The sequence below is a fragment of the Leptonychotes weddellii genome, chromosome 9 (genome assembly GCF_054177405.1).
Source record: "Leptonychotes weddellii isolate Sample4059 chromosome 9, ASM5417740v2, whole genome shotgun sequence".
Lineage (NCBI taxonomy): Eukaryota > Metazoa > Chordata > Mammalia > Carnivora > Phocidae > Leptonychotes > Leptonychotes weddellii.
Window position 1 is genome coordinate 80,366,779 of NC_138377.1, and position 21,919 is coordinate 80,388,697.

Sequence of the window (21,919 nt, forward strand, 5' to 3'; positions counted from 1 at the left end):
AGAACCCTCAGTTTGTTTTTCAGAGTCCATCGTCTCTCATGGTTCGTCCACCCCTACGATTTCCCCCGCTTCATTCCTCCCCTCCCGCTACCTTCTTCTTCTTCTTTTTTTTTTCTTAACATATCTTGCATTATTTGTCTCAGAGGTATGAAAGGCTTATTCTTAATAAGCATTAATGACTAGCCTATTTGTTTATGGATACCTGTGCCTCACTTCACAAAAATAATGATTTAAACAGGAAGAAATGTAATACTCAGAAAAAATGAGTATTGGTATCTTATCGGTATCTTATTTACCAAATTTGATTTTGGGGATGAATCTTGAACAAAACATTCCTAAGTAAGTTTCAAATATAATTTTTTCTTATGTTTTTATTATGAAGAAATATTAAGAAAAAATAAGAGAATGCTACCTGGCAGGATTGATGTAACTGACGTAAAATTTTTTGAAGCTTTCCATATTCTTCTCGTTCTAAATATAATTTCCCAAGCTGTAAAAGAACACACTTATTAAAATTAAAAGATTTCAAGAGGAAAAGGCATGAATCTTTAGGAGAGTTTATTAAAGACACCCTCCCACTCTTCAAAAAAAAAAGTAATTGTAATTGTTACCTTTGTGTTTGTCTTAAACCACAGTCTATCATTCTTAGCATCTTTCAAAGCTTCCAGTGTTGTTTCATAGAATTCCTGCAGTAAATCCATCTGACATAAAAAATCAGAATTCTATAATTGTAAACAGCAAATTTGTACCTGTTAATAAAGTTAATTTGAACAAACTAAAAGTGCATCTTTGAACTTTAATACACATAAGATACACGATCTGTTTCTGAATGTGTCAGTCTATAATTTAATAAAACCTTAGCAAAACAGAGACCAAATTTACAAAAAGTGCCTAGATCTGTTTTTATGTGAGTTTTTAAAAAGTAAAACCCAGAAAATACCTAATGCTCTAAAAGTATGATTTGTCCTTTCTAATCTAATAACTCTAATAACTCATTTTATATTGATGGAAGTGAATGGCATACACATTGAACTAGTTGTGCTGTTATTAATAGTGTGTATCCTATTCACTCAACTATCATTTGGTACCTGCTACGTGGCAAACACTAGGCAAGCAGCTAAAGAAACAAAGACTAAGCTTCCCTCAAAAATTCTTCTATAAATATAATTAATCAAGTAACCGAACTACACAGCTCTTAAGTTACTGGGAAACTGCTGGAGTTAGGTAGAGGGTAAAGTCTAGCACAATTTTAGCTGTGTCTAAACACCATCAATTCACCAATCTGAGTGTGACATTTTTTCATGGAAATCATTCTATTTTGCATTATGATAAGCTCCCCTACCTACCCTCCTCTCCCCCACATCGGGCTCTGTCTTTGTTTGAATACCTGATTCTCTAGATCTCTACTTAACAGGATCAAGAGGAAAGAGGGCCATGACAACAGAAAAGTTTAATACTTTCAGAAAAGGCTGCCTATCTATTCATGACTGCTGATGGCATACTGAATAAGTTGAGTACCTCCCACCCAATATCTATTCTTACTTTCAAAGACAAAAAGTGTACATATAAGAGCATGAAGCAACACACAATCTTGAAGTTTGAAATTAATTCCCCCCCACCAACATCTGGCATACCATTTATAAATAGTGTACCAAAAATGTTTTGATACACTTGTTTGTAAAACTCAGAATATATTTCCCCACATAAGAAAAGCCCCCCCTCAATATGTAACAACTCTATAATTAGTGCCATTAATTACTAATGTTTTAACAAAACATACACAGTTGACCCTTGAATAACATGTTTGAACTGCGTGGGTCTACTTATACGTGGATTTTTTCTAATAAATACAGTACAGTACTATAAATATATTTTCTCTTCCTTATGATTTTCTCCATAACATTTTCTTTTCTTTAGTTTACTGTAAGAATACAGTACACACATAACATACAAAATATATTGATCAACTGTTTATGTTATAGGTAAAGCTTCTGGTCAACAGCAGGCTATTAGTAGTTAAGTTTTTGAGGAATCAATAGTTATGCCACAGATTTTCAACTGCATGGCAGGGGGCAGAGGGGAGGGGCTTGGCACCCTAACCCTCATGTTGTTCAAGGGTCAGTTTTAAGTTTATTTTTCTCTATTTCCTTTACATACATTTTAGATATAAAGAGTAAAATAAACTATCTTAAGAAATAAGAATGACATCTAGCAGAAAAGACAGAATGAGATTCTGAGATGAACATTTTTTATTATGAATATGGAAAGTATTAAACATTTTAAGAAATCCTAAATGACATGGGAGAATAAATGACATAGAGAATACTTCTTGTGGTAAAATATCACGGTGTTTAAGTTATGTTACTTAAAAGAATATGAACAGCAATCCAATTAAAAATTATCTTAGCAATACAATAAAATCACCATTGCTTTTCTTAATAACCAAAATCTAGAATAACAAAAGCTCTATCCTTCCCAAGGCCCACTGTAGTTTCTTCATTATTAGCCCTTTCTTTCACCATCCATCATCCACCCATTCTTTGTAAAAGCATTTACTAAACACCTATTGAGTACTAATATGAGTATAGGGTCTCCTTTCAAGGATCTTTAATCAAATCTACACAAATCTAACGGAAGTGGTGATGGAGTTTATTGGAAAGAACTATGTTAGTAACTATATGGGAGTTTAAACCTGCAAAAGTTGTGTGCAGATTATGTACCTCAAGATATTATTTGAAGAGATTTAGCTAGTTATTGCCTTTTAATATTGTATGATTAGTACTATAATTAAGAAAATAGTATATATTATTTCTAAAGCACATTAATGCCTGGTATAACTGCTTAACTAGAAATCTCTAGGCCTTAAAAAAAAAGAACAAAGCCTTTAGTATAAATAATTATAAAAAGTTGGAAGGGTTTGTTACAATATAATAGTATAAATAATAACACATTGGTAAGTACCAAAGCAAAAACCAGACTCTAACCTGTTTAGAAGTGGAGATATAATCAAGAATAGAATTAATGGATTTTTCAGAATAATTTCTTGTGACTGCACTCCGAATATAGGTCAATAGTTGTTTATATCTGTTCATCATTTCTGGAAAGTTTGTCTGTCAGGGAAGAAAAATGCATTATTAGATATGTATTTATGTGCTAAAATAGCTACATGATTAAGACTATAGCACATACTACTATGAAAAACAAAGTTTTATGATAAAGTACGTATGACAGAAACACTATAAACATTTTTGCTTAAATTTGGAATTTCTAGGTTACTGACGCATGAACCAAATTTATGAAGTTACCCTATGAAAAAGTACATTTTACAGATTCTCAAAATTTCAGATATTGTTCTCATTGCACAACAAACATTTATTGAAATCCTAAGAACTACTAAAATATTCACAGACCAAAAAATAAATATAAATCCAACTTTTCAAATGCCTTGGGTACCAACTATGCAGGTATCAGCTATATCCTCTCCTGAAGATTTACCCCTTGATGAGAAAGCTCTCTAACAATAGTGGTATGTTTCTTTTCTCCCTATATTATTGGTTGGCTCATGATAAAATGTGAAGTGAAAGAATCTTTTCTAGCCCAGGTACTCATCCCACTATCAAGAAAAGTCCTCCCACCCAAGGCTCTACTCAATAGTAGATGTAGCTAATGTTGCTATTCCTTGCAGGACTATTTGCACTACTGTGGTTATTTGAGGAAACATGAGAGATCTGAGGAAATAAAGAACTACCAGTCAAATTTCCAACACTTAAGTATTTTGGTGGATGGTCTATCCTCCCTCAAAGTAGATCATATAAGTCATTTTATGAGTCTAACCTGGTAATCTGCATCCACAGTCCCCACAATCTCCAACTGCTATTAATCCTTCTTTTCACTGGGTTCTACTCTACTTTTAATCAGGGAGGGGGAGCACTGGCAGATATAGTTTTTCTTGACTAATAGACCATGTGTGTTTATGAACATGAGAAGACTCCCTGAAATCTAAGCAAGAACTGAATTACAAAAAAGGAAACAATAGTTGGCGTAATTGGAAATAGGTAGTTTGATATATATTACTAAGGCTTTTCCCATTGTTCTGTCCATTTTTTCCCACCTATGCCAGTACCATGTAAGGGTAAATAATAGGTAATATCCTATCAGTGAGCTGTTAAAACCCAAGTTACAGAACATATCTTATGGCAAAAGGCAAATCAGAAATAGACTGTCCTAACTTGGAGATTGTATCTGGATACTGAAATAGGATTTTAGCAAAAAGTTAGTTTTGAATTCATTTTCTTATGCTCTTATAATTTTAAAGCACATTTTTCAATAATTATGTTACTGTATTTAAAGACTAAGGGAGGATTAGGTAAATTACAGTGGTAAACACAGAGCAGTTGATAACAAACCCTTCCAACTTTTTACTGCTCAAAACCTTCACGCAGCATCATGAGTCCTATTCTGAATCCAACCAGAAACGAGGGATGGAAGCTGAAACTACTATTCACAGATGCTGTTTGAGCAAATAAAAGGTAGAGAAGGAAGGTAGGTAAAGTAACACAAACTACAAATAATCCTCTTACTTCCCATCTTGGCTCAAGGTAAAATGGTAAAATAAGCCTTATGGGTAGCGTATATTTAAATGGGCTCAAAAACTGAACCACTGCTAGTATGTTAAGATAGCAGTTTTCTAGAGTCTCTCATAGAATCTTAAGAGTTGAACATGGGGCTTCTAATGTCACTAAAATTGTTTAGTCAAAATCTCTGTCCTTGACACCTGATGCTTCTCCCACATATCCTTCTAAGCTATTAATTTAAATATAGTATGTGTATTTAATATTTTCACAAATAATAAATGGAGAGAAAGCACAAGGGCTTTCTTTGTGCAACAGAGAGATATTTTTGAGAATATCAGAGCAGAACTAGAAAGGGTAAATTCAAGATAAACATTTTCCCTTCTTCAACTATATTTAAATGCAACATGCAATATACTTATTAATGTTTAACATGTTTTGAATAGTCTTGATATTTTGGGAGGAAGAATGAGCTAAAATATTTTGTGGATAGTTTCTGTAGATGTCATGGAGGGCCCCTCCTTTTGAAGGTAGGTGAGGATGCCAGAGTGAGTATGTCAAGAACAGGATGAAAGATTAGTAGAAGTTAACTGGACAAAGGTAATAGTCAATTCAGGGAGTTCAATTTCAAATAGATGGGATAGAGAGGTTAATAGGGAGAGGGAAGAAACATATGAGAAATATAGAGAGAGGAGAAAAAAGTGGTAATAGATTGCTAGCTATCCTTCCATTTGACATAGAAGTGCTTACCTCTGCTATCTAAACTCCACTTTATCTTTTTCTCAAAAATTCCTCTATCCTTAGTGATTTTAAGGTTCATATCTGTCCCTAGTCCTCTCATCTAACCATTTATTTTCCCCTCCACCTCTACCCTGCACTCTTGAAGACAGCAATTCTCTGAGAGTACAATGTTATGACAATCCCAACTTATCTATGACTTCATTCAACAACATATTTGAGCACCTACTGAATGCCAGCCACTATTACAGGTGACAGGAATGTAATAGTGAATAAAACAAAGTTCTGCTCTCATGGAGCTTACAACCTATGAGGATGAGGGCAGCAGAAAGGCAATAAGTACGTAAACAGATCAAGTGGTGATATAGTCAAAAGAAGAAAATCAGCAGAGTAAGATGAATGTAAGTGATGGTGGGAAGGATGCAATTTTATATAAGGTAGTCAGAGGAAGGCCATCCTGATACATGGTGACCCTGAACAGGGAAAAGAGCCATATGGCTATTTGAGAGGAGAGTTTGGGACAGAGGAAACAGCAAATACAAGGGTTTACAAGTAGGAGCATGCTTAGGATGACATGAGGACAACAAGGAACCCAGTAAAGGAGAGGACAGAAAATAGTATCAAAAAGGTAGCAAAGGGTAAGTTGGCATAGGGCCTCCCAAGCCATGGTAAGGATTTGGATTTTATTAAGGAGAGTAGGAACCATTAGAAGATTTAGAGCAACCATTAGAAAATTTAGAGCAAAGGAATGACATAAACTGACTTACATTTTAAAAGGATCACTCTAAAAACAAAAACAAAAGGATCACTCTGCTGCTTGTGGAGAACAGACTGTTAGTAAGGCAAGGACAGAAGTAAGGATATGAGTTAAGAAGCTACTGAAATAATCCAGGTAAGAGATGAATGTTGGCTTGGATCAGAGTACCAGACATAAAAATGGTTAAGTAGTATCTGGTTAAGTATCTGACAAAAGTTACTAGATACGTTTTAAAAGATATAGATCTAGATATATTTTAAAAATATTTAAAGACACGTGGATTTACCATCGGATTATTTGAGGGGAGAGAGACAAAAAGAGGAGTCAAGAATGATGTTAGCTTTGGTTCTTATCAGTGCAAGTAGAAATCCTTGTAACACAAAGTAGAATTTTTAAACTCCAAAACAAACACTAATAGTTTGGGAAAAATCATTCTGTTAATAATGCAGCCAGATACTGTCTATGTGCCTATAGGGTAAGTTTTCTTAAACAGAAAAGTTTGACTCGTATGCAGAATTTTTTTTACTTAGTATTACTGAAGTCACAAATCAAAAGTAGGCTAAGTACAGAAATGTATCAACAGAATTATTATTTTTTTTAAAGATTTTATTTATTTGAGAGAGAGAGAATGAGAGACAGAGAACATGAGAGGGAAGAGGGTCAGAGGGAGAAGCAGACACCTCGCTGAGCAGGGAGCCCGATGTGGGACTCGATCCCAGGACTCCAGGATCATGACTTGAGCCGAAGACAGTCGCTTAACCAACTGAGTCACTCAGGTGCCCCTCAACAGAATTATTTTAAAGAGGTAGAAAAAAATGGCATTTTGTTGCCATGAGGTTTTTACCCACAGAATTTATTTCATTATTAGTTTAACTCCCCTCAAAACAAATCTTACCAACTTGAAGTTAATCTTAATCATTTGCTTCAGTGCTTTAAATCCCCATTCTCCTTTTTCACCTTCAAGTTCCAAAACCTAAAAAATAGAAGACATTTTTAGTCTAATTTAATGCTAATGTTATTTTTTAATGACACCAATGTCTGTTTTGAATTAATTTTACATCATATGGATGATGAACATTTCCCCAAGAATTCCACCATTTCTCAATGCCATTTTTAAAAGGCTTTAAAAAAGAAATGTCTTAAAATGCTTAAGGATAAGTGAGCTTATTTAATCAAGAGATTAAATAAGAACTACTGCTCAATTATTCTATAATCCCAGAAGTCCTTTTTTTCCCTCTGAATAATCCATTGGTAAGAATAACCCAAAAGTTTATCAGTTGTCAAGAAATCACATTAATTAATAGAACCACACCTGTGTGATCTGTCCTCCAAAGAAGGAACAAAATTGCAGGGATAATACTTATTGATCATCATATTAGTTTCCTTCTGTCAGAACCATACTAGCTTTTCAGGACAATGGCCCTGCTTTATAGATAGCTTGATTAGAAAAAACAATAGGATATTCCTTTTAAAATATCTGCTTGTACTGCAATGCAAATTTATTTACAGGATTATCACTCAGTATCCAAAACACATTTCTGAGATAAAATTCTGAGACATCATTTGAAAAAATAAACTTTAAGACACAGAATCAATCAGAAAAACATATGAACCTTTTGAAAACTGCTTAACGCTGCTTTTGGGTCATCTTCTTTTAGTGCTTTGGAATTATAGTACTGATTTTCCAAATCCACATTTGGCTCAGAGTTACTATCTTCAGAGTATTCCTGTGTGTTAGGAAGAGATACTAAAATGAAAAAGAATTCCACACATTGCCCTGTAAAAAGTGAATACTGTTAAGATGGAAAAACCATACATTTATACAAAACCACCTTGCACACATAGGTAAAATGCCACTGACATTTAATCATTATTTAAAAAAGAAGTGAAAAAGCCAAAATCAAGTGGAGAGAATAGAATAATTTCTTTCTTTCAGATCAAAACCACAATTTCCATAGAATAAACAGAAAAGCAAAATGTAAAAAAATAATATTGGTTAATGACCCCCAATTCTGCAGTGGTTAACCTTTTGTTGGTCACAGAACCCAAGAAAAATCACTGTAAATGCTAATTACTACATAAATGCTAATTATTCATCTTAAGTTCTGTAATTTAAATTTCTCTATTCCTTAAGTCTAAATTTCCTTGTTCTAAATGGCCTATCTAGGATGGTAATCTGTATATGGCAGAGTAGTTTATTGCTAAATATAATTATATGTTCATAAGAATATCTGCTTTATGTGCATTCCACATTACCCAATAGCTATTAACGTACTTTAACTAGCTTTATAACAAATCAAACTAAGAGCAACTGAATTTATATAATTTTATTTGACTTTTACCACATAAATTCAGTTCTTAGTACTGAAACAGTAAGTAGAAAGGAAAACTGGAATAAAACAACTATTTTGTGGAGTAGTATAAAAAAGAGTTTAAAATAGTTCCAAGATACTCAATTTAATGATGAGGATTATAAAATATACATAGGTTAGTATAATGAAAATCATTATTTTAGGAAGACACAAAATTCTTTCCATCAGGTACAAGTCATTACAAAAGGCAAGCTTACGTCAAATCAAGAACAGTACCTGGAAGTACAAAAAGACAAGAACAGTATTACAGTTATTTCTAAATCCAAATACTTAGTAATATTTTTGAGATACTCATGAAAAATCTGTAATAATTCATAAAGGCCAAAGAATGAAAGAAAGCATAGTGAGTGTAGTGCTAGAGAGCTCAAAAATACATGAATACAAGATGAGTTTTTCCTGTGACCAGCAGATGGAGGGGGATGTTTGATGTTAGTATAAAACCAGTTTTATCTGACCACAGAGGTTTTGTTAATGTGCACCCTCTAGAGGACAATTACTTCCTTGTGTAAGGACAGGAAAGATGGATGCAGTCTTCCAGACCTGATTGGGAATTCTGTTATGTTTAACATGAAAATCCTTTACAACACTTCTCTTCGGGATGAGATCAAATTCTGGGTAATGAATAAATTTCATAATCAATCATTCACTTCTTGACCATGTAAGCTAGGTTTGACTACAACTGATCAAACCAGAAAAGCAATTAATAAAGTCTTAATAAACAAGCTAACTATATATCAAATAATACTGTGATAGTGAAGGCTTCTGAGCTAGGTTTTGAAAGATAAATGGGGGTTTGCCTGCTAGGGAAAATAGGAGAGGGGAAGAGAACAGTAGATACAAAACAGCATCATAGGAGGTAACTAAAGAACTAAAAGCAGTCACATTGTTGGAACATAAAGAGTACTTATTGATTCTAACTTCAACATAAATCTCAAATTCATGCACTTTCCTCTCTCTCCTTTGCCACCACCCTAGTCTACCAAGCCACTTCCATCTCCCCACAGACTTCCCGTTATCATTTTTAACCTCCAAATTCCAACTTTCTCGTGGTAAGCAGCCAAGATAATCTTCATAAAATGCAAATTAGTACATTCCTTTTTTCAAAAATGGTTTCATATTGCTCTTAAAATTAATTTCAAAAATAATCAAAACCTAATTCCTGACTATACATCCAACTATATCTCTTAATTAAGCTCTCCCTGAGTCATTCTGCTGCACCTGGCCTTACCACACAAGTGGCCAAAACTCTTCCCCCTCTCTCTTCATCTGGTTAACTACTACATAGTGTCACCTCCTCAGGGAGGACTTGGGAGTAAAGCGTCACAGCTATAAAAACTTCTCTACACCTTTGGAAATCAGTTCTTCTCTAGCTAACTGTTCAGTAACAATTTAGGACTAGCTAACTAAACAGAAAATGATTTTTCTGCAACTCAAATCTTCAGAATACACCCCTGAACCTGGAAATAATTTTTTTTTATTTGTATCTATCACAAAGTCTAAGAATTTGGACTCTCACCCAAAGTCCACTTATTTTTGGTTTCTTAGCCCGTAACAGATTATAGTAAAACAAGTAGGCCAGGATATGAGTGAGTAGAGGGAAGTAGGGAAAGTAATATTTTAAAAATCAAAAATTTCAATTACCCAGAAATTACTGAACTCATTATAACGTTGAAGACAGGAACCTTTACATTTTCTACCATGTCTAACGTGGTTCCTTATTATTCACAATCACTGAATGCTTCTTATAGTACAAGATTGGCTACCTATAACTTCTGATTGGCTTCAGACTAATATTTCTAAACTTTAGATGTTATAACTCCCCCAAATCACAATAATCAAGATAAGACTTAATCGAGTACTCAACATTTTATGAATATATTCTTTTTGGTTGTTCATATTACAGCTGACCCTTGAGCAACATGAGTTTGAGTTGCATGGGTCCACTCACATGTGGACTTTTTCCCTGATAAATACAGTACAGTGCTGTAAATCTATTTTCTCATTATGATTTTCTTAATAACAATTTTTTCTTTCCTTACTTTTTTAAGAATACAGAATTTAATATAACGTATGAAATATGTGTTAATTGGCTGTTTTGTTATCAGTGAGTCTTCTGGTCAACAGTAGGCTATTAGTATAAATTTTGGGGAATAAATACAAATAAAGAATAGTTTAAATTTTGGGAATAAAAAGTTATACATGGATTTTCAACAGGGGGTGGTGGTGCCCTTAACCTCTGTGTTGTTCAAAGGTCAACTGCATATGGATGAAGAAGTGGAATGTATAACATTTTTTGCATAACTGCAATTCAATTCTTAAAGAGTATTGCCAAAATGTATAAATACATAAGAACTGATGTTACTGACTGGCATTCTTATAATTAGGCAGTCCCTTGTTAGGATCTGCAACAGCATATTCAGAGGGTTTGAACCAGCCTCTGTGACATCACTAACCTGCCATATGCAGTTCAATGAATCACTACAAGCTGTGTACTACAGTAAACTATTCTTCAGTTATTACTCGGATATTTTGAGAAGTCTTCAGAATAATTCTGTTATTTAGATATCTACTGTTAGATACCTATTTAGATACTCAGTGATAATGATCTTTAGCATATTCCAGCAACGAAGTGTTGCTCACACAAATGCAAATTAAATCTTTCCCCTCAAGCTATTCATGGTCAGAGACAGATATGCAAATGAAACAGGAATGCCCTAACAAAATAACGACACATTATTAGGTACACTGGCAGCTTAAAAAAAGGAGTGAGTTAGAAGAAGTAAAAGTTACCTGAAGCAGGTCTAAAAATATGAATAGGAGTTGCCTGGGGATAAGGAAAGGCATCTGAAACAAAGCAGTTAACGTGTGCAAAGGCATGGAAGCTTGTAATGGTACTGCATAATTTAAAGAAGCATGAATAGTCAGACTGGGCTGAAGCACAGGATGTGTATAAAGAACTGATGAGAGATAAACTAGTATCAGACAAAGGAACAGGACAACAGAAGTCTAGCAAGGAGCTTAGATCAAGTGGAGCCACTAAATAATTTTACGGGGAAATAATCAGATTGTGTTTTCGGAAGAGTACTCTGGTAGTAATGAAGTAGCCTGCTGGATAATCTTGTAACAAACAGTCTGGCTAAAAGATGATGGAAGTTTGATTACAAGTAGTAGAATAGGGAGAAAAGGAAGAAAATAGAATACGTATAGAAGATGTCAATAAGTATAGAAGATGTCAAGTGATGTTCGGGATGTAAAATAAAAAGGACCCACCAAAGGGGCACAGGATAAAAGCAAAATAAAAGTTATCTCTAGTGACAGGGGTGCCTGGGTGGCTCGGTTGGTTGAGTGACTGGGCTCTTGGTTTCGACTCAGGTCATGAGCCGTACGTCGGCTCTGCACTCAGCACGGAGTCCGCTTAAGAGTCTCTCTCTCCCTTCCCCTTTGCTCCTCCCCCTGCTCATGCTCCCTCTCCCTCTCTCAAATAAATAAATAAAATCTTAAAAAAAAAGTTATCTCTAATGACTATCGATGACTTGGTTACACACAGCGTTGTTAGAATATATTATACAGAAAGTATCAAATAAAAAATGTTGAACTCAATTCCCTTATGTCAGATGAGAAAGACAGAACTATAATTTGTAAAAGTTTAAAGAAAATGCTTTTAAAAAGAGAAACTGGTATTTCAATATATTAAGAATGCTTTAAAAAACAAAAACAATTAAGCAATATATGAAACGAAAGCACATGAACATTGTTAAAAGGATTAAAAAACCTAAGTTTAGAAGTTCCACCTACTTATATAATAACTCATGTCCTAACACTCCCCAAAGCAATCTGTGATCCATGCACACACCCAAATCTATTCTTCCTTCCCCAAATGTGCCACACAATTCAAATTCTCTTGGCATTAACTGTTCTCTCTGCTAGGAATTCTAAATTACCTCCCCTCTTAACAAACTTCCCACTTTTCTCCTATGTGCTTCCCAGCCCTAAAAGTCCTGGAAAACGTATTCATCAAGGCTTACCTTCCTCCAACTAGCAAAAGAAATTTTCTCCTTAGTCATGCTTCTCCATGACATGCATCTCTCTAACATGGAGCCTTGTTGAGTGTTTTGTTCCCACCTCCCCTTACCTCACTACTATGAGCTTCTCAAAAAGCAGAACTTTCTCTTCCTCATTTTGGCATCCGCAGAGTCTAGTATAATACAAACTGCTCAATAAATGTTCGCTTAATTGAAATGAAAAGTGGATGAATATTCCAAAATAATATACAAGAATACAACAGCCAGGGGCAATACTGACTCTATGTTGGAATGCACCTACTGCTAAACAGGGTCAGTTTCATAGTTCCTACTTATTCCCGTGTCCCTTGCCAACAGAGGTCTTTGAAATGTGCTCTAGAACACAAGACTCACCAATAACAATGCTTGCCAAGCCTTGATCAGGTCTTGACACCTGAACTAGATGTAGGGCACAGAGAGGCAAAGGGCAAGGTCTCACTATCCTTAAGGACTAGATAACAATTCAAGTCCTAGGTAGTCATTTGTGGTTTAGCCATTCATAAAGTTGTCCTAAGTTTTTAAAATTTCACTTAAGTTAATGGGTCCTAATTCATCTACAGTGTAAATCAGAACATTCTTTTATTTGTCCTAAACTTGCAGTCTTCAAATTAAATCTTCCAAAGAGAGAAATCATAAATGTCATTAGACCTGGGATATACTTTTGACTCTCCCACTAATTTGTCCTGTAAATTTAAGTAAGACATTCAGACATGATGCTTCAGTTTCTCTCTTATCAAATGTGGGGGGTTAAATCCTAGGAACTTTCTTTCTTTTTTTTTCTTAAAGATTTTATTTATTTTTTGACAGAGCGAGAGAGGGAACACAAGCGGGGGAGTGGGAGAGGGAGAAGCAGGCTTCCTGCCAAGCAGGGAGCCCGATGTGGGGCTCCATCCCAGTACCCTGGGATCATGACTGAGCTGAAGGCAAACGCTAACGACTGAGCCACCCAGGCGTGCTCAACACTTATTTTTGAAGCAGTAATTTCAAGAGGTAGTAAAGTTATTCCACTGACACGGATTATTAAGTAATGTTTGTGAAATTCTGAAGAAAAACTTCACTAGATGTTTCTAACCTAAAAGAAAGAGTATCACCGAGTTTGATGGTCCAACTTATTTATCAAACCTGACTCAGAATATAGTTTTCGACATCTACAAAAAAAGACAAAACCTATCACTGAAGTTTAAAAAAAAAAAAAAGCTGCACATTGTTTATAACAGCAAAAGAAAACAGGCCAAATGCTTATCAAGAGAGAACTGGTTATATAAAGTATGGCACATCTATACAATCAATGCAGCTGTAAAAAGAAAGAAATGAGCTTTTTGCATACTTACATGGAATAATCTCTAAGGCACGTTAAAAAACAAAGTAGAGAACAATATATATAATAGGCTATATCCTGGATTAAAGACAAAGAGGGGGATAAAAACATGTATTTGATTACATATGGGGAGGAATGGGAACTGGACAAATGGGGAACGAGAATGGAAAGAAAACTTTTTATGTCTTGTCTTTGAACTATGTGCCTGTATCACCTATTTTATTTTTTTAAAGAATTTTTATTTATTTGACAGAGAGCACAAGCAAGTGGAGTAGCAGGTAGAGGGAGAGAGAGAAGCAGGCTCCCTGCTGAGCAAGAAGCCAGGTCTGGGATCATGACCTGAGCCAAAGGCAGTCGCTTAACCAACTGAGCCACCCAGGCGCCCCCATGTATCACCTATTTTAAAGATTTTATTTATTTATTTGACAGAGAGAGACATAGGGAGAGAGGGAACACAAGCAGGGGGAGTGGGAGAGGGAGAAGCAGGCTTCCCACCGAGCAGGGAGCCTGATGCGGGGTTCGAACCCAGGACCCCGGAATCATGACCTGAGCTGAAGGCAGACGCTTAACGACTGAGCCACCCAGGTGCCCCTGTATCACCTATTTTAAAAAGCTACATGCTTCAGGTTATTTGAAGACCATTTGTAAGAAGAACTCTAAAAAATTTTGAGCCATGACAAAATCATTATTTGGCCTCTCATGACCAAAGTAAGATTTTTGTTCATCATTTGTACCCTAGAACCTGCCCCTTCTCACCTCAGCAATAAAACTAATAGAGGTTCACTGTGAAAGGTTTGCAAGAAATAAACAAATTTTAGTTTTCCTGACACTTTTCAGATCTTCCGTTTTTTCTATATTTTCCCACTTAACAAAATAAATTTTATTCCCACCCAATAAAATTGTAATAGATTACATATTTATAATGTATATGTGTTCACTGTGTGCATAGCATTGGTGATCAACCCTTCTCCCGTGTGAGGGTTTTCAAGGCAAGCAATCTCCCTCCCTCTCTACAGCTGTTCACAGAAGGCTACACAAACCTTAGCTGGGTCAATAAAACTCCTTCCTAGGGCTTTGCTGTTAGAGCTAGCAAGGAACATCCTTTTGCCTTTGGGGATCTAATACCAGGAAGATGCTGCATTACATCTTGTGATGTAATGTGAAGGCAATTATGCCAATACAGTGAGGAAAGCAAACCAGGAAGAGAGAGAGAAACAAGAAAAATACCCACCACCATCATCTGAACCATGAATCCAGCCATACTGATACTTCCTGGTGATGTGTGCCAACACATGCTCTTCTTAGTTTAAGCTAGTTTGACAACATTCCTGTCTCTTATGCCCAAGAGTCCTGGCCAATAAAATTTATCAAAAGTTTTTCGTATCACTGAATATTGTTGAAAGCACGGTTTGAATTGCTGACATAGCATTCCATCATATGGATATACCATAATTTATCTGTCATTACCTTATTAGTACTCATAGTATTAGTATTCTCCTACTATGGATAATTTGGAATTGTTTCCAATTATTTATGATTAAACATGTTCAGGTTTGTTTTAAAAGCCTCAGCTGTAGAATCAAATTTCATCTTCATGAAGAATACATGCAGAATTCCAAATTCAAATATACAATGCCCTACCTATCACAGGATCTAAATAATTTTTGGAATGAAGTGGGTCTATCTTAAGTCCTTTCCAAAAAGATTATTAGAAGTACTAAGCAACTTCATGCTAGAATGGCTGGACTGTGGAGCTACAATACAGTTAACGTATCAATAGCTTATTAACTTAATGAATGGTAGTATAGTTATTACTTAGTATTATCAGACCAGCAAATAATCAAGACATTTACCAGTACCATCTCCTACCTCCCCATTTACTGCTACATAAATTCCTATGCCTAGAAAATGCCTGCTTCTGGGGCACCTGGGTGGCTCAGTCAGTTGGGCAGCCGACTCTTCATCTCGGCTCAGGGCTGGGTCTCAGAGTTGTGAGTTCAAGCCCCACGTGGGGCTCCATGCTGGGCATGGAGCCTACTTAAAAAAAAAATTAAAGAAAAGAAAAGAAAATGCCTGCTTCTGCTTCTAATAAAAAAATAAGTCTTAGAAATAAGAGCTCAAGCAAATTAAATTTCTTTCACATTTGTTTCTTCTCTTTTAAACTAAGTTGGGTCTCTTTTCTTTTAGATCTTGGGCACAAACCATTAATTATTTTCTTATATAAAAACAGTATAGTTTTAGAAACAGATTTTTACTTTTCCTGGTGGTATCCTAACTACCTACTTCCACCAGACTGGGGAAGTACAAAAAGTGATTTAGGGTATTAAAATTTATCAACAGACAACCTACAAAAGATATGCTGAATATATCTGTGGTCAGAAATACTCAAGGCTTTAGTTAATATTTTGACTAAAACAAAATTGCAAATTTTCCAGAAAATACGTTTTTTTTAATAAAAAAAATTTCCCTAGAACAGCAAGTCAATTCTTTTGACTCTTTAAATCCCAAGAAACAAGTCCCAGGCAAGTAACTATGAAAAACACCCAACTTCTCTTTTGACAACATGTAAGCAACCAGCCCTCTTAATCCTTTTTTTTTTTTTAAGATCTTATTTACTTGATAGTAAATAAGATTTTCCTACTTGATATCTGATTGGGAATCGGAATGGTGTCTACATAGGACAGCTATGGGGGAGGGGAGGACTTTTTAACAGAACACTGGGGGGAAGATTTCATTTAATTATGTAGTAGTGTAAAATCTTACCTTTTTTGGTTAAGAAAAAAAAGTCAGAACGACCATATATTCAACTTTATTGTATTTATATTGTACATGTAGCATAGGCTCTAAAAGGCTGGAAAAACCTAGCCAAGTTAAACAATGCATGTTTAATTAAAGTTCTTGTAAAAATTGAGTACTTTATGGGACAACAAAATTCTCACTGCTATTCCTACATTACATTCTCAGTGATGATCTTCAAGTGTATCACAGTGCTAATAAGTCATGTACTCAATAAACTACTGCTTAGGAAAGATAAGCAGACATATTTAAAAACAAAAATCAAAAATATGTACATTTTTAAAAGAGACACTTCCACAGTTATGAAAATACCTGGAATATAAACATGCAATAAAAATGCACATGATATCACAAGTAATACATTCTTAATGAACTGCCTACAACCGGTTTGATCTGCACAAACTAAATGTAAAGCAAAAATCATTACTATTAGCAGAACTCTACATTCAACTTTCAGAATTATCAAAACCTCTACTATGATTTTCAGGTAAGAGCAAGCATTTCCCTCTACCTTTTGCAAATGTGCCTTCATTTAAAAAAGATTAATTGTAAATGACTATACAAATAAGTTTTACACGAATTCAAGACAATGTATTTATGTTTCGGGAATATCTAGCACTTAAAATATAAGATGAGCGAGATATCCCTAAGCATCTACTTCATAACTTGACGATAATGCAGCATCACTATAACATACAAGAAACATGCACAAAAACGCCCGAAAATAAAAAAAGTTGATGCTAATTCCTGGCCCGGATAATTTTTCTTAGTACGCACAGTTATCGTTTCTGAAGAGCAACCTGAAATAGTTGTGAATTTTTTTGAAAACCTGTAAATCCGTTTAAGTTAAACCTTGAATCTTTATATATCACCGTTCAGCTACATAAATTCGTTCATTTTTATATTGTTGATATTTTTAACTTTGAATACTGGGAAATCTCTAAGTCAAAAAAGAAATCCACTGGGTCAATCCCCTTATCTCCCGCCCCCCACACCAAAACAAACAAAAAAGCAAAACCTCCTCCCCAGCTTTTCTCGAAACAAGTAGTTTAACTTTTTTTTTTTTTTTTTACAGCTATCCTTGCCCTGAATGCTCTGCTGCACCTTTACCTTAAACCAAAACGGACCCTGGACAAGACTTATTATTATTAAGCTGTTTCCAGGAGACCCACAAGCGGCGTTTCGCGGTCAGGCCTGGGAGCAGTAAGGCCCCCCAGTTTTCAGACCCTTCTCTCAGTATTTCGCACTCGCTCAGTTCCAGGGTGAAGAAGAGGGGCCCGGAAAGCTGGGCCCGAAAGGGCAGAGTCAGGGCCTAGACCGCTGCACGATCCCCGAGGCGGCTCGCGCGGTGGGGAGGAGGTAGGAGGTACCGAAAACCGGACGCCGGAGGCCAGGGGTGTCTTTCTAAACGGAGGAGGCGCTCAGACTTGGAGCAAAGCTCGGGAACCCCTTCGCTGCCTCCTTTACCCTCCCCTCCCCCATGCTGGAGAAGCAGGGCCCGGGCCCGGTGCGGGAAGTGGGAGAAGGTAAACCCGTCCTGTCACTGCACCGGGAGAGACTGGAAGAAGCACATGTTCTACGGGGAGAGACCGCGGTCGCCCCTGCCCCAGCCCCTAAAGCCAGACACCACCCTTAACCCCAGAGTTTCGTCCCCTCCGCCTCACCAGGTCGTAGTCCTCCTCATCATCGCACATGAAATCATCCTCCATGTCAGACATCTTGGCCGGGAGGGGGGGAGAGGGAGGAGAAATTGGAGACAACCTCCTCCCACAATCCTCCACGGCTCAGAGGCGTCACTCCCAGCTTCTCCTCGCCTTCCCGTCGCTCTTAGAGGAGCTGAATGTTTCCTCCCGGAACAAATGCGCTCGGTATCGAGAGGATTCGCTACGACGCCAAAAGGGAGTGCACTGCCACCTCTTCCTGCGAGACGGTTGGTGCCTTAGCAACTAAACCTAGCAACTGGGGAATCGTCTAGTGCTGGGGATCTCTGCTGAAGGGCCTTGGAAACCTTGCGCTCACACTGAGCAGTTTCCAGCCTCCTGGGCAAGGGAACAGTCTCTTCCCTTGCCTGGGACTCTGGAACCATTTCATTCTGGTGAAAGTAAGAGGCACCGTAGGATCAGAAGCCTTTCGCGGAGAAAAGGCTGACATGCCCGTCCTATTTGACAGGTAGTAGTATTTCTGCCTTGATTATCTATGTGCATTTTGCCCACACATTGTGGTGGGTGTTCCTGTGATGTTTGGAGACCTTTTCAGCAGCACGGTTTACACATAATGTTTGTTATATTTGTAGTCGGCAAAACGATGCTTGGCTATCCCAAACCAGTTAAGCATCAATCAGTTGAGGCGCCTAAAATCTTACTCAGTTTTTCAACCAATTATAAACTGACCTTTACTAACTTTAAGCAAAATTAAGATGACAAGTAACGACTGGTTTTTAAAATATGCATTATTGTTGCACAAAATCATTGGCAGAATTCGAAATGAAAATGAAATACAGTGGGGAACTGCTTTTTAAACAGCATTTCCATATAAACTTCTAGTTCTGTCCACTTGAATCAAATTTTATATAGTTATAGCACAGATAAAATTGCGGATTATTTTTGCACCTAGTTATGTAACAGCATAGGACAATATATGCAATATGTTCTTGACAATGATTATTTTAGTGGTTGTATAATAATCCCTCCATTGAATGTACCAATGCACCATGATTTACCTAAGCATGCCATTAATATTATACATTTAGAATATTGCAAAAACAGTACTATTTTAAACAATTTTGCAGCGAGTATCTTTGCCACTTTATTTTTTCTAAGGAAAAAAACCCAAGAGGAGGAATTACAGGCTGGACTTTTTAGTAATCAATTGAATTGCCATCTTTTTGGTCATAGTTCTTAAAAGTTATATTTATAACAATAACACTGGCTACCTATAAACAAGGTTTTTCCCTAGTAGTCTTTTCCTGCCAATATTTTATCATGAGAATTTCAAACATACAGAAAAATTGAAATAGTCCAGTGAACATGGGTATATCCACTATCAGCTTCGTGTTTGTGTGTGTAGTCCCTGAAACAATTGAAAGTAAAATGCAGATACTGTGATACATCACTCTTAGATGCAGCTATGTATATTTTTTAAGAACAAGGACATTTTCTTATGTTTTCAGATCATTATTACATCAAGAAGATTAAAAATTCCCTAATATCCTCTAATATGAAGCTCATATTTAAAATTCCCCTATAAGGCATAGGATTTTAGAATTGGAAGAGCCTTTAATGATATCATTTTAGGGTCTAAGGCTTTCCAAGCATGGCAGTTCATTAGATTATAAACTTCCCAAATCCCACACCAGAGATTCTGACTTAATAGGTCTGGGGTAGAGCTCAGGAATCTATACTTGCAAACCTTAAAACAAACCAAAATCTCCCTATAACTGGGGTGACTATACATCCCAGTTTACCTGGCACAACCCTGATTTTAGTACTGTTGTCCCAGAATAATAATTATCAGCATTAATTACTCTCAGAAGTTTGGACAATAAATCACATGGTTACTCTACCTGAAATCCATAATTCTTCAAAAGATAAAATAGAATTCCAAGGTGGTTAAGAGGTTTATTTGCTCAGAGTAACCAGAACTACATAGTTTTGCATTCTAATCAGTATAGCAATTTTGCAATTATCTATTAACCATGTGGATAGTGATCACATGAATAAACCTGCATGTTGATTTACACTGAATTTATTGATATAATTTTCTGCTTTTTAGTGTAATTCTTTACTCCTACAAAGGGGAAAGAATTCAAGTAAGTTAGTGACTAGGAGCCCTAGAAAAACTGCAGCTGAATGTTGAGCATAATATTCTTTTTTTTTTTTAAGATTTTATTTATTTTTATTTATTTATTTGACACAGAGAGAGAGACAGCTAGAGAGGGAACACAAGCAGGCGGAGTGGGAGAGGGAGAAGCAGGCTCCCGGCTGAGCAGGGAGCCCGATTCGGGGCTCGATCCCAGGACTCTGGGATCATGACCTGAGCCGAAGGCAGACGCTTAACAACTGAGCCACCCAGGCGCCCGAGCATAATATTCTTAATCATTCCCAAATTAATCAACCCAGTCTGGAAATTTGCTAAGACAGGCAAAGAGATCTTCACAGTGTTTAGCACACTGCTTGGGTACACAAGTGCTAATACATGTTTGTTGAATGAATAAACATGTTAATTTTTCTGTGCAAGGAATGCACTTATAGCTATCACTATGCATCAAAATCTTTTCTGTCCTTAAAAATCCATTTAAATGTCACCTTACTCACATGACCTATCCTGAATACTTTGTGCAATTATGATACTCTCTTTTTCTTGACATCAATTTTATTCAATGGTAAATAATAATAATTTTTTTAAATTCTAACAGGGAGCATTGATGTGATGTGGTACCCTTGTAGAAAGTGGATCCTATATTTTAAAAAAATATGTAGAAAACTTTATGGAGGTATAATTTATAAGCTTTATTGAGGTATATTAAGCTGCACATACTTAAAGTATACAATTTGATGAATTTTGATATATGTATATGCCTGTGAAACCATTACCACAACCAAGGTAACATATTTATCACTGCAGAAGCTTCCTCATTACCTCTTGGTAATCCTTCTTTTTCAGCCCCCTTCACTTTTCCCAGGTAACCACCAATCTATTTTTTGTCATATAGATTATTTTTTGCTTTCTGGAATTTTATATAAATGAATCATACAGTATGTACTCTCTTTTGCCTGGCTTCTTTCACTCAGTATAACTACTTTGAGATTCATCAGTATTGTATCAATTGGTTTCAATTGATTGTTTCTTTTTATTGCTGAGTGTTCCCATTGTATGGATATCTCACAAGATATCTATTCACCTGCTGATGGATATTTGAGTTTTTTCAGTATTTGTCTAATACAAACAGAGCAGCTAGGAACATATGTGTACAATTTTTTGTGTGGACATACGTTTCATTTCTCTTGAGTAATGTGGTGGACAGAGGTGGTTTCCTTATTAACCATGCTCTGGGATAATCCTTTCCCCCTTGAATGTGGGTGGGATCTGTGACTTGCTTCTTTTTTTGTTTCAGCTTTAGTGCGATGTAATTAACAAATAGATGTGACTTGCTTCCAACCAATAAGATACAGCAAAGGTGATATATGTGATTATGTGAACATAATTACCTTGCACACAATTATATTACATTTAAATTACATTTTACTGGGAGAGACACTATCTCCCTTGCTGCTTTGAGAAAGCAAGTGGCCATGTTATGAAGGATC

General features: G+C 36.0%; 2 protein-coding genes across 4 annotated transcripts in view; one reads left to right on the forward strand and one right to left on the reverse strand.

Annotated features, from left to right (window-relative positions):
* COPS2 (COP9 signalosome subunit 2) overlaps positions 1 to 18,436 on the reverse strand; it is a 28,852-nt gene extending 10,416 nt beyond the window's left edge. For 2 of the 3 annotated variants that reach the window (XM_006735607.3, XM_081831051.1), the window contains exons 1-6: positions 18,278 to 18,436; positions 7,680 to 7,793; positions 6,962 to 7,039; positions 2,985 to 3,110; positions 612 to 722; positions 413 to 490 (exon numbers count right to left, since the gene is read on the reverse strand). In XM_006735607.3, the coding sequence (XP_006735670.1) occupies positions 413 to 490; positions 612 to 722; positions 2,985 to 3,110; positions 6,962 to 7,039; positions 7,680 to 7,793; positions 18,278 to 18,331 (561 nt within the window). In that variant the 5' untranslated portion in view covers positions 18,332 to 18,436. The remainder of the gene's footprint in view (positions 1 to 412; positions 491 to 611; positions 723 to 2,984; positions 3,111 to 6,961; positions 7,040 to 7,679; positions 7,794 to 18,277) is intronic. The other variant, XM_006735608.3, reaches the window with a different exon arrangement.
* Positions 18,437 to 18,540: 104 nt separating this feature from the next.
* Positions 18,541 to 21,919, forward strand: part of GALK2 (galactokinase 2) — a 119,891-nt gene continuing 116,512 nt past the window's right edge. The window contains exon 1 of the mRNA XM_081831050.1: positions 18,541 to 18,782. Coding sequence (XP_081687176.1) covers positions 18,763 to 18,782 — 20 coding nt within the window. The 5' untranslated portion in view covers positions 18,541 to 18,762. The remainder of the gene's footprint in view (positions 18,783 to 21,919) is intronic.